Here is a 10754-nt window from a genome sequence, read left to right on the forward strand (position 1 = left end):
GAACCTTATAGTAAGTATAGTATTTGTATATTGCTTATAAATACTTAGAAATAAACAGGACCTATTTGAAATAGGTTTAAGCTACTTGATCTTCACTGTACTACTGCATCGATATTGTGGGGATATAGTTTATGTATTATATAATTCGCTGGACGCTGCGCTGAGAGATGCCACCAGGCGAAAGGCGCAGAGCCCTGGCTCTAATGAGGCGTGGCCCCAAGTGCAAATATGCAGGGTATGCCCTGCGATCGGGTATGCCAGATAAGTGGAGGGCGATGCCAGGGGACGCTGGTAATGAGATGCAATGAGGAGATGATTAATTGCTTGGCGGGCAGCATCCAGCGCAACGTCTTAATTCGCTTAGCTGGTAAATTACAGGGTATGCAACGCGACCCAAACCCTGCTAATCACCAGCAACAAGTTAACCAACCGAGGCAACCAATCTGGCCGAACTATAAATATGTTGGGGCTGCTGCTGCTGCTTCTGGCTAAAGGAGAATAAAAAAGTATTTATATGTATAGAGAAATTCAGGCATGAGATTACAATCGCTTGTAATAAATACCTTAAGTATCGCATATATCAGTAACCCAAGGACGTGGATCGTAAGTCAAGCCGAACATTATTATTAAGCGGAGCCACCAAGCGGAGCGGCCACTCGAAGGCGGTCTCTGACTGACCGACTGAAAGACTGAGCGACGGACATCCGTCCCGGCCAACTTGACTTACGTGCAACAATTTAACAACTTAATTATTGCTAAACTACGCCGGCAACAACAACAGCAACAACAACATCACCGAACGACAACATCAGCGGCACCAGCATCTAGCCATAAATAAACAACGGTGCGTATGAGTAATATTGGCTGTTCGGGACTGTAAAAGTCGTGGCTGGGCAAGCTGGCTGGCAAAATAAAAGTAATAATAAGGCTGCTGGCTGCCAAAAAGATGGCAAGGCGCGATATACCCGAAAGATGATCATCATCAGCCAGGACAACAACAACTGCAGGCCACTCGAGCCAATTGGGTCACACAGAGAGAAAATATTAATGGTAATACATTTAACTAAATTAAATTGTAGTTCAATCAAATTTTTTAAGTATCTTTTTGATTTCTTATTATGTAATACAAGTTACAAATTATGTTTATAATTAAATTATATAGTTTATATTTGCACAGTTAAATCATTTTGGTTTTATTGACTCAGGGTGAACTATTGTGTTCAGTGCAACGTGGGCTCTCCTTTTGGAGAGTGTGCATCATCCCCAGCTCCTGGTGCTGCTGCCTCCTGCTTGTCATTGAGTAATCTATCGACAGGTTGGCCATTTAGCCGGCCCGAACGTTGTGTGTGAGAATTAGCATAAAAACGCAATTTTTGAATATTAATGTGCAGTGGGGCAGCGACATCTTCCCTCGATTGCGTGTTCCCGAGAATCCGCAGACGATGAAGTCGGTTTCTGCCACTTGGCTTACACACTCAGCCTGCAATACTCTGGCTCTAATCAGATTCCCCGGCTTTGATAACAACGCATTGGGTCGTCTTTGGCCAGGAGTTGCAGTATCGCTTTCCCGGGGCATCTCTCACTTTTCAGCCGGCACGCAGAGCTGCAAAGATTGGGAGCGCAGAGCATGAGAAATGTTTGTTCTGGCCAATCTGGAGAATGCATCGAAAACGTTGCGTAATATGGGAAGCTGAGAAGATTGTCGGAATCAGAATTCCGTTTTTGAAAAGGTCAAAATTATCAACTGAACCTAAGTGCCCAATTTTAGATACTCCTTAACAACATGCTTGATTTAAACAACTTGAACAACTTGCAAATTCTACAGTATATAGTTAAAAAATGTCATTACATTGCTTTCAAAAATTTTGAGGAACATGTTTTAGTATAATTCAACAATAAAATATATTTTTATAGATTTAAAAGAGTTTTGTTTAAATATTTTTAAGATTAAAAGTTCGACTACCAAAGATCTCATACAAATTTTTCCAGCATTATTCTACACAAGTTTTTACACGCCACCTAGTGGCAGTTTCTGCAAGCACTCCTGGTTCGTAAAGATGCCGTAAGAGGGAGTAAATACTCTTTCAAGCCCAACAACGAAATAAAAGCAGAATATTTCAAAACTTTAAATTTAAAAGAAAACTACTTTTTTTAAGTTTTAAGAAATTAATAATTTTTACATCTGCAAAAAAAATATTAGTTTCTATTTATTGATTTTACTTTTATAATTTGAGATATATGTATTTTGTATGTCAGACAAAATATGTTTTAATAATGGTTACTTTTACTGTTACACTTTAAGGCTTTAAAAAAGAAGGTTGTCTCGTTTAGAACCCATAGAAACTCTTCGTGACTCTCTCCCACTCACTAGAAATTCCGAGAAAGCAAATCATAACATTGGGAATATAAACAAAAGTTGAATAAACCCAGACCTAAGCAAAACAAGTTTCGATAAGTGCACATGTGAGTATTGTCTGGTAACTCATTCTTCACCGCATTTCACAATTGAAGGGCGATGCGACGTCATGACCCCAAAAAGGGGGAAAGTATGGAGCGGTAAGAGAGGAAGTGCATTGACATTGACTTGGGTCAATTCAAAAAGTGGGTCACCCTCGCCGACACTTTCACAACGATTGCGTTAAATTGCAGCGACATTGAGAGAGCAATAAACCTCCCGTTCTCCATCCCCCATTACCCCACCGCTCCCCTTTATTTAGCTCAAGTTCAACCTGCGACAACGATGACGTATTAACCGAGCATAGTTGCGAAAATCACGAGAGTGCAGTGATTCACTGGCGAATAAATACTGAGAGTGTGGGTTTGTAAAATGTGTTTTCAGTCACGAACGCCGGCAAACTGGTGGAGCAACTTCTCTCTCTGGGGATCTCCTTCTCTTTTCTTCCTTATTGTTTTTAGGGGAGGTCTCTCTCTGCGATCCTCTCTCCACAATGCAAAACTGCAACTCCAAACGATGACGTCTAAAAATAATTAGCAAAAATAACTGATTAACATGTGTGAAACAACAAACACTGTAAAAAAATAAAAGACGGCAAATTACAAAAATATTTTATTATATTATTATTATTATTTTATTTATAGTACAAAATAACTTAATACATAAATCAACAAATTTCCTAAAACTGAATTATTTTGAGTTTTTATAGGGTATAAACTTAAGTTTTTCTTTCAGCTTGTCACACACCTTCAGATTAGTATAGGGTATTTCCCTTTCATTCATTATCCTCTGGACCATCTGCTACCGAAATTAACTGCAGCATCCATCGCTGCAGCCGCCGAATTGGGCAGTTGGCCAAAATTAGCCACACTCACATTAATATAAACATATTGTATTCTTTATATGTGATCATAGGCACGTGTCCGCTCAAAGATCCCCATCTGCTGTCACGAGGCTAAAACAAACAACCACCTTCAAGGAAAAGTGGAACGAGCTCGGAATTTAAGATCAAAAAGTAATTTATGCCGCAGGGAATTTAAAATGAGGAATTATCCCAAAACTCCATCACCGCCCCACTCCCCACCAGACTCCCGGAAAATAACCCGAAAACGTGCGGGCTATAAATAGAGGAAAAGTATAAGGAAAATCAGAGGCACAGGCAAAGGTCACCTTGACTAACTTGGCCGAATGGAGCCAAAAACTCTGGAGAGCGCAACATCAACAAACATTCACTGAGGCGAGAGCGAGAGAGAGCACCGCTCGCTCACTTTCACAACGCCGCACAGGCGGTTTCGTCATTCATCCTGGCGCAGCTGGCTGCGAAGTCGGCAGAGATGGCCAAAACAGCTGCCTACACTCAAAAAAATCTCTATGATACACTTACTTGAGCGCATAAATATTATTTCTTAATCCCAGTACTAGTTCAAAAATATTCTTTTAAATTAATTATATTTATGCACCCACATAATATGGTTTAAGCTATGCCCTTAAGACTGCTGGTGAACTTTATTTGAATTATTTACTAAAAAAACTTGTAAGCACTTATTCAGTGCTTAAAAATCAGCAAAATCATATTTTCTGACGCAATCTATCTTAATTCCCAGACTTGCTGTGATTTTTTCTAAGTGCACTGAAGTAGGAAGAAAGAGCGAGAGAGGTAGTGAGAGAAAAAGCGGCTGCGGAGGCTACAAAATCCAGCGGCGGCAGCTAAATTCCAAAGCAGTCCGCTTGAAGTGCAAACAGTTCGCAACGAACGCGCAAAGTGAACGGAACGTCGACGACCTCTAAACTCAGAGGCTCCCAAAATAATCCAGTGAATAAAGTGAATTAAAACAAAACCAACTCAAAAGTAAGCTGAAAACACTAGCACGCCCATAAAAAAATATTTCAGTGGCTATGCAGGAGGTTTTAGATTTAAGAAGCTAATTCCAGGGGCTGACTTCCTGCCTCATCAAAGTGCATTCAACTTTCAACGGTCAAGTGCAACGTTCGTTTCCGAAACCCGAATCCGCAATCCCACCTCGCCCTTGGCCTTCCGCACTTGTACCGTTAGTGGGGTGGGCGGAATTTCCGGGGGTTTTCCGAGGGGAAGGGGGGTGACAATTGGGCGTACAATTGGCTTTCACTTTCGTTTTCATTGAGAGCATGCGCTGTGTCGCAAACAGCTGTTTTCCCCAATTTTTCGACAGGGTGACGTCGGCCCCCCAGTAAAGTGGAACAACCGCATTTGACTTTGAGAAAGGTCATTTGGAGGCCCAATTATGAGGCAGGTTTTCGTCGCTTGCAACAAGTGGGGGAGGGGGAGAACATGGATAGTTAAAACCATACTCGTAAACTTAATATTTGTCCATATTTCGGAACATTTATTGATTTTTTTCGTCTGACTTGGTTATAAAAACAAGTCTGAGTTGTAAATTAAAACATTTGTGATAAAACCCTTATTTGTTTTGTTTATTATTCTACATTGCAAAATATTGCAAATTATCAAATAAAGTTAACGTTTGTTATTTAACCTTTGAAACGATTTTCATGTATAAGCATACGTTTTGTACTAAGAGTATTTTTTTTTTTTTTGCAATACTTATATCTAAAGCTTCAGAACGCATTCCCAATAAAAATAAACAATGAGCCATAAATCATTATCTAGTTTTATATATTTGTGACATTTCTGTGACTTTTCGTACCATTCGGCACCGCGGAACTCATCGAAACTCTTGGGTTTTTTTTTACAACACACCCATATTCTTTAGAACTCTTAACTGCATTCGTAATTTTAGCTAAGAAAACACTCAACCTGAAGCAGATTCTAATTAAAAACGTGCCACATGTTTATACAAATATTTTCTCACTGATAATAGTTCCAATATGCACTTATAATCGCAAGCAATCTAATCTGAAATAATATTGCAAATATTGGCAACCAATTCAACTTTGGCCCCCAAACTCTTCCTATTAGCGATAAGCCTTATTCTACGTCATGGTGATATATACCGATACATTCCATATGGTGAACAAAAATTTCGAGTATAATTAATAATCATGCGGAACACTCATTAATTGGATTAATCAAATTGTTTCAATTGTTCACTTTGCTGATAAGATAGGAATGGCCAAGTTTCGAGGAAGTTCCTCTGACTGTTGGCCAAATCAGAAATAGAGCGATTAATGCTGAATCGGGGGATTAATTTCGAAAGGTTTCGCATTGATGCATTGATAAAACTTCCATTTGGGGCTAATTAGAGCTTATCTATGCGAATGAAGAAGACACTAATTGACTGGCAGTGTCATGTGCCACCACGAATTGCTATATAAAAGAGCAAAAATATTATTAGTTAATTTTTTCGGCAATGTTTTCGGTTCGGTCCGGTTGCGTGTTGTGGCGATGTCGCTTTTTTCTCATTAATACGACCTTCGTGAAGGTTAAAGAACGCCAACTTAGCAGTATGTGTGTGTCTGTGTGGGATAGATAGTTTTTCCCAAAAAATTGTGAATGTTTTAACTAAATCATAGGCACGTGATGGGTACCAGCCACTGAATGGGTAATCTCCCCGGGGGGAATTCATTTGATTTCCTAAATAGTTATTAATGGGAATGTCTCTGTCTGCTCCTTAGCAATGGCCGCCATTAAGGACAGTCTGTTGGCCCAAGTCGCCGAGGTGCTGCCCAGCTCCGGGCACAAGGTCACCATCGTGGGCATCGGCCAGGTGGGCATGGCCAGCGCCTTCAGCATCCTGGCTCAGAACGTCTCCAAGGAGGTGTGCCTCATCGATGTCTGCAGCGACAAGCTGCAGGGTGAGCTGATGGATCTCCAGCACGGCTCCAACTTCCTGAAGAACCCCCAGATCACGGCCAGCACCGACTTCGCCGCCTCGGCCAACTCGCGTCTGTGCATCGTGACCGCCGGAGTGCGCCAGAAGGAGGGCGAGTCCCGTCTGTCCCTCGTCCAGCGCAACACCGACATCCTCAAGAACATCATCCCCAAGCTGGTGGAGGTAAGTGCAACACTATACAATAAAGATAAATATCAGACAAATTACAAACGAAGCTTATCCTATTAAAATTAATAAATTACTTCGTTTGCAAATAACATGTTATATATGAAAATACGAACTTAACAAAAAAATAACAAGTGTGTTTAACAAATTTAATACTTTTATATAGGGCAACTAATTTAACTAAAAACATCATTTTCGTTTGTAAAACACCTGTGAATATAACCAACTATATTTTTTTTATATTTATTAAAAACAACTTTTACTATATATCAAGCTCGTTAAATTTTTCAATTAACTTCATTACCTTATCTGGCAAAGTCACTCACTAATTTATCTCAATGAATTTTTGGCATTTCTTCAAGAACCATTCTTAACATTTTTCTTAATCAAAAAGAAAACGTGTCAAGATAAGAAACTCCAAGTATTTTTGATTGCTAAAAAAAATCAACCGAAAACGCAATTGCGATTGCTACTTTCCTTTTGGCAGATTAATTTAGTTTTTATTGTTGCAAATCTTTATTGGTTTCTACAATTCTACGATTTCATTCATGATAAAAAAAAAAAAATCAAAATTGATCAAAATTAAAATCAATCAAAGTTAAAAAATGTTAAGTTTATAGTTTCTTTTAATGAAATTTTTGTGAAATATTTTTTTAAGCCCCATAACTAATGCTCCATTTCTATTTACAGTACAGTCCCGATACCATCTTGCTGATGGTGTCCAACCCCGTGGACATCATGACCTACGTGGCCTGGAAGCTGTCGGGCCTGCCCAAGAACCGCGTGATCGGCAGCGGCACCAACCTGGACTCGTCCCGCTTCCGCTTCCTGATGTCGCAGCGCCTGGGCGTGGCCCCCACCTCCTGCCACGGCTGGATCATTGGCGAGCACGGCGACAGCTCGGTGCCCGTCTGGTCCGGCGTGAACATCGCCGGCGTGCGGCTGCGTGAGCTGAACCCCACTCTGGGAACCGGCGAGGATCCAGAGAAGTGGAACGAGCTGCACAAGCAGGTGGTGGACTCCGCCTACGAGGTGATCAAGCTAAAGGGCTACACCTCCTGGGCCATCGGTCTCAGCACTGCCTCCTTGGCCTCGGCCATTTTGCGCAACACGAGCAGCGTGGCCGCTGTCTCCACCTCTGTTTTGGTAAGACCATCAAAAATATATAGTAAAATGTATATAAAATGTAATAAATATTTTTATTTCCTTCCAGGGCGAACACGGCATCGATAAGGATGTGTTCCTGTCGCTGCCCTGCATCCTGAACGCCAACGGTGTGACCTCCGTGGTCAAGCAGATCTTGACCCCCACCGAAATCGAACAGCTGCAGAAATCTGCCAACATCATGTCCGATGTTCAGGCTGGTCTCAAGTTCTAAATGAAACCATCCCACTAAAAAATTCATTCACAACCCAAAAAAAAAAACAAAACAAAATCACAACATAAATAGAGCGGAAAGCTAATTTTAGTCCAATTTGAAGCCGCGGGGGAGCAGAAGCCAGTGAAAAGATGCCGCGGGCAGAGCATCAAGTATTTCTGACTACCAATGTTTATTTTTAGTACACCTCTCAATTTATTTATTATTTTTATGGATTAGTTTTTGTGTGCCCACACGAATAAACTGTTTAAAATTTAAGTTTAACTCGCAGCGCTCTTGTTATTTGGTTCATCTTGGGTTTTTCTCTGGTTTTAATTTTGATTTATTGACATTTATTTGACCTGGATTAGCGATGCTCCGTTTAACACAATCTTACCAACTAAGGAACCTAATTTTAAGGCCACTCTCGAGAAATTCCAACTGGAAAAGGATCAGAGTCAGACAACAACCGCCGCTACCTCATTAGCGTAAATTTTGAATCGTGAATCGCTTGTCAACCAAGACGAGTTCTAGTCAAATTTACAGCCCTAACTATACTCAAAAATATACATTTTAACAAATAAAGATTTAGCACCTAGTTGTCTTTGCGCACCCACAAAAAAATATAGATAAAAAACCTTAATCAATTAACGGAAAAAAGTGAATGAAACTCAGCAAGGGAATCTTCGGTAAGAATTTTCATATTGGGGCACGATCGCTTTTAGGGCGATAATCAATCAGCAAAGTTTGACCAGATTTGGGGGCTTATCTGACACCTCTTCTTATATTTGGGGCTGAAGATTTTGGGGCGGAACAGCAGACAACGAGCAGACAGACCCTCTCCACCAGACGTGCTGCAACCAGCTGAAAAATATGAACCGAAATCGAAAACCAGCTACCAGATAAGAGAGTCTCAGTTGGCAAGTCTTTCGGCTTGATAAGACCTGGCTATAAAAGAGCCCAGCTTTTCGATTGCAGACATGAGAGCAGAATTCACCATGCAGAAGAGCACAGCGATCATAGCCATCTGCCTGATTTGCCAAACTTTGGCAGTGGAGGTTAAAGAAAAGGCAACGCTGCCCGTGAATATTGATACTGTGCAAAAAAATAATTTAAAACTGCTGACCGAGCAACTCAACAGGGGTTGGAGAGCCTTCTGTGAGTCTGAAATAATTTTTATATTATTATTTTTTAATATTATAATGAAATCTTGAATAGGTGATGCTCCCGTGGATGAGGGTGTGATGTCCCTTTTCCAGGGAATAAATCCCAGCGATGCCCGAATCCATGTGATGACCATCACCAACCAAAGTGTGGAGCTGCCCATCAAATCCCTGTCGCAAGTCAAAGATTTCGATATCAATCCGGAGCGTAAGACCCTCATCTATGTGAATGCCTTCCACACAGCCGATAGTTATTTTAGTGTCCAGGAGCACTTGACTTTGCTGCAGAACAGCAGAAGGGATCTCAATGTGATATTAGTTGACTTTGCCAAGGATGTGGCTCAGTTGTACTATGCAGTGCGGCATCATCTCTCCGTTGATGGATATTTTGTGTATAAACTTCTGCGGGCTCTAAAGGATGCGGGCATTGCAATGGATGATATTAGTTTGGCAGGACACTCGGTGGGTGCAAATATAGCGGCTTTGGGGGCGCAACTTTTTGCCAAGGAAAACAAACAATTGGTGGGTCAACTGATAGCCATTGATCCCGCCACCATGTGTCGCACCACCGATATTTTGGTGAAACAGAATGTTGCCACAAGGGTGGTGGTGATTCACGGTGAGGGTGATGTTTTTGGGGTGAGGGTTCCTCTAGGACACATTGATATTTATCCAAATGGCATTGGGTATTTCCCAAGGAGAAAACTTCAACCAGGTTGTGAGTCCAAGATCTGCAGTCATATGTATCCTTTTGTTCTCTTTATGGAGGTAAGGACTTCTAAGGTTATCTTAATACTTCAATACCTAAATTTAATATTTACATTAATTTACAGGCCCTTATTGAAGGTGTGATGATCCCTGCCACGAAGTGCGAGAGCTGGGCCAAATTCCGGCAAGGGGATTGCAATTTCAAAAACACGATCAACATTGGTCTTATTTATCCTGCTAATGCCAAGGGTCTGTACTTCTGCTTAACTCAGCCAAATCCTCCATTTACCTACATGGAACATGGCTTGAGATATAAAGCGAGACGTTTTGAGAAGCCTATTGATAAGAAATTATCCTAAGCCTTAAGTTAATTTGTAAAAATTGTAATTGTTTTTAAGTTGGTTAGTTAATTTATTAAAATATATTTCGGTAAGTCAACAACTTTTAACAATTTTTATATAAAGCCGAAAATTATGCTTCTGCCTTATTTAATCTAACAGCAGAGTTGCCTGATTGATTCATTTAGATTACTTCATGGAACTGAAGCGTTAAATTGCTCTATTTCTTTTAATTTTCAATGAATGTCAAGTTGAAGTAACCGTTTACTAGCTAATTTAAGATTTTAACCTTATGAATCTTAAAATTTGTTTTGCACGTGCTATTTATAATGAATAGGATCTTTCTGGCGAAATAACTCTCTTTGGAGAATCTGACTCTTTGAGTTTAAAGACTACTCTTTGTCATTGATCTTTGGCTTAAAGCCAAAACGAAAACAGCTGATCAACCTCATCGAAGCCGACTCTCAGTGGCAGCTGAAAGAGAGGGCCAAAAAAGAGGGTCTACAGATTCCACACAGTTTCAGGGGCGTAGTAAAAAGGGGTGATCAGAATACAAGGTTTTTTGTCCAACACCAATAGTTTTACTTTTGTAGAAACAAAACAAATTTAAATTGATTTTTCTTTATAAAACTAGTTTTAAATAATCCACAAAATTGTAATAAATTATTAAAAAAACATACAAACAAATCTGAAAACCATAATACATTACGCAATAAAACAAAGTAAAACATTTTAAGT

The 10754-nt window shown here is 40.2% G+C and overlaps 2 protein-coding genes across 2 annotated transcripts; both read left to right on the forward strand.

Moving 5' to 3' along the window:
- Positions 1–4187: 4187 nt before the first annotated feature.
- On the forward strand, positions 4188–8092 carry LOC108093243 (L-lactate dehydrogenase). The gene is made up of 4 exons (XM_017193218.2): positions 4188–4304; positions 6068–6447; positions 7141–7596; positions 7664–8092. Exons 2-4 carry the CDS (start codon positions 6070–6072, stop codon positions 7826–7828), a joined length of 999 nt encoding a protein of 332 aa, XP_017048707.1. The 5' UTR covers positions 4188–4304; positions 6068–6069; the 3' UTR covers positions 7829–8092.
- A 695-nt stretch (positions 8093–8787) lies between these two features.
- Positions 8788–10119, forward strand: LOC108093037 (lipase member H). Its single transcript, XM_017192941.1, has 3 exons — positions 8788–8965; positions 9026–9738; positions 9804–10119. Exons 1-3 carry the CDS (start codon positions 8788–8790, stop codon positions 10035–10037), a joined length of 1125 nt encoding a protein of 374 aa, XP_017048430.1. The 3' UTR covers positions 10038–10119.
- The last annotated feature ends 635 nt before the right edge of the window (positions 10120–10754 follow it).

The sequence above is a fragment of the Drosophila ficusphila genome, unplaced genomic scaffold (assembly GCF_018152265.1).
Source record: "Drosophila ficusphila isolate 14025-0441.05 unplaced genomic scaffold, ASM1815226v1 contig_106, whole genome shotgun sequence".
NCBI classification, from domain to species: Eukaryota; Metazoa; Arthropoda; class Insecta; order Diptera; family Drosophilidae; genus Drosophila; species Drosophila ficusphila.

Coding starts and splice junctions, on each gene's coding strand:
- LOC108093243 (XM_017193218.2), top strand. CDS start 6,070: ATGGCCGCCATTAAGGACAGTCTGTTGGCCCAAGTCGCCGAGGTGCTG. Junction 6,448..7,140: donor TCATCCCCAAGCTGGTGGAG/GTAAGTGCAACA, acceptor TTCTATTTACAG/TACAGTCCCGATACCATCTT. Junction 7,597..7,663: donor CTGTCTCCACCTCTGTTTTG/GTAAGACCATCA, acceptor ATTTCCTTCCAG/GGCGAACACGGCATCGATAA.
- LOC108093037 (XM_017192941.1), top strand. CDS start 8,788: ATGAGAGCAGAATTCACCATGCAGAAGAGCACAGCGATCATAGCCATC. Junction 8,966..9,025: donor CAGGGGTTGGAGAGCCTTCT/GTGAGTCTGAAA, acceptor AATCTTGAATAG/GTGATGCTCCCGTGGATGAG. Junction 9,739..9,803: donor CTTTTGTTCTCTTTATGGAG/GTAAGGACTTCT, acceptor ATTAATTTACAG/GCCCTTATTGAAGGTGTGAT.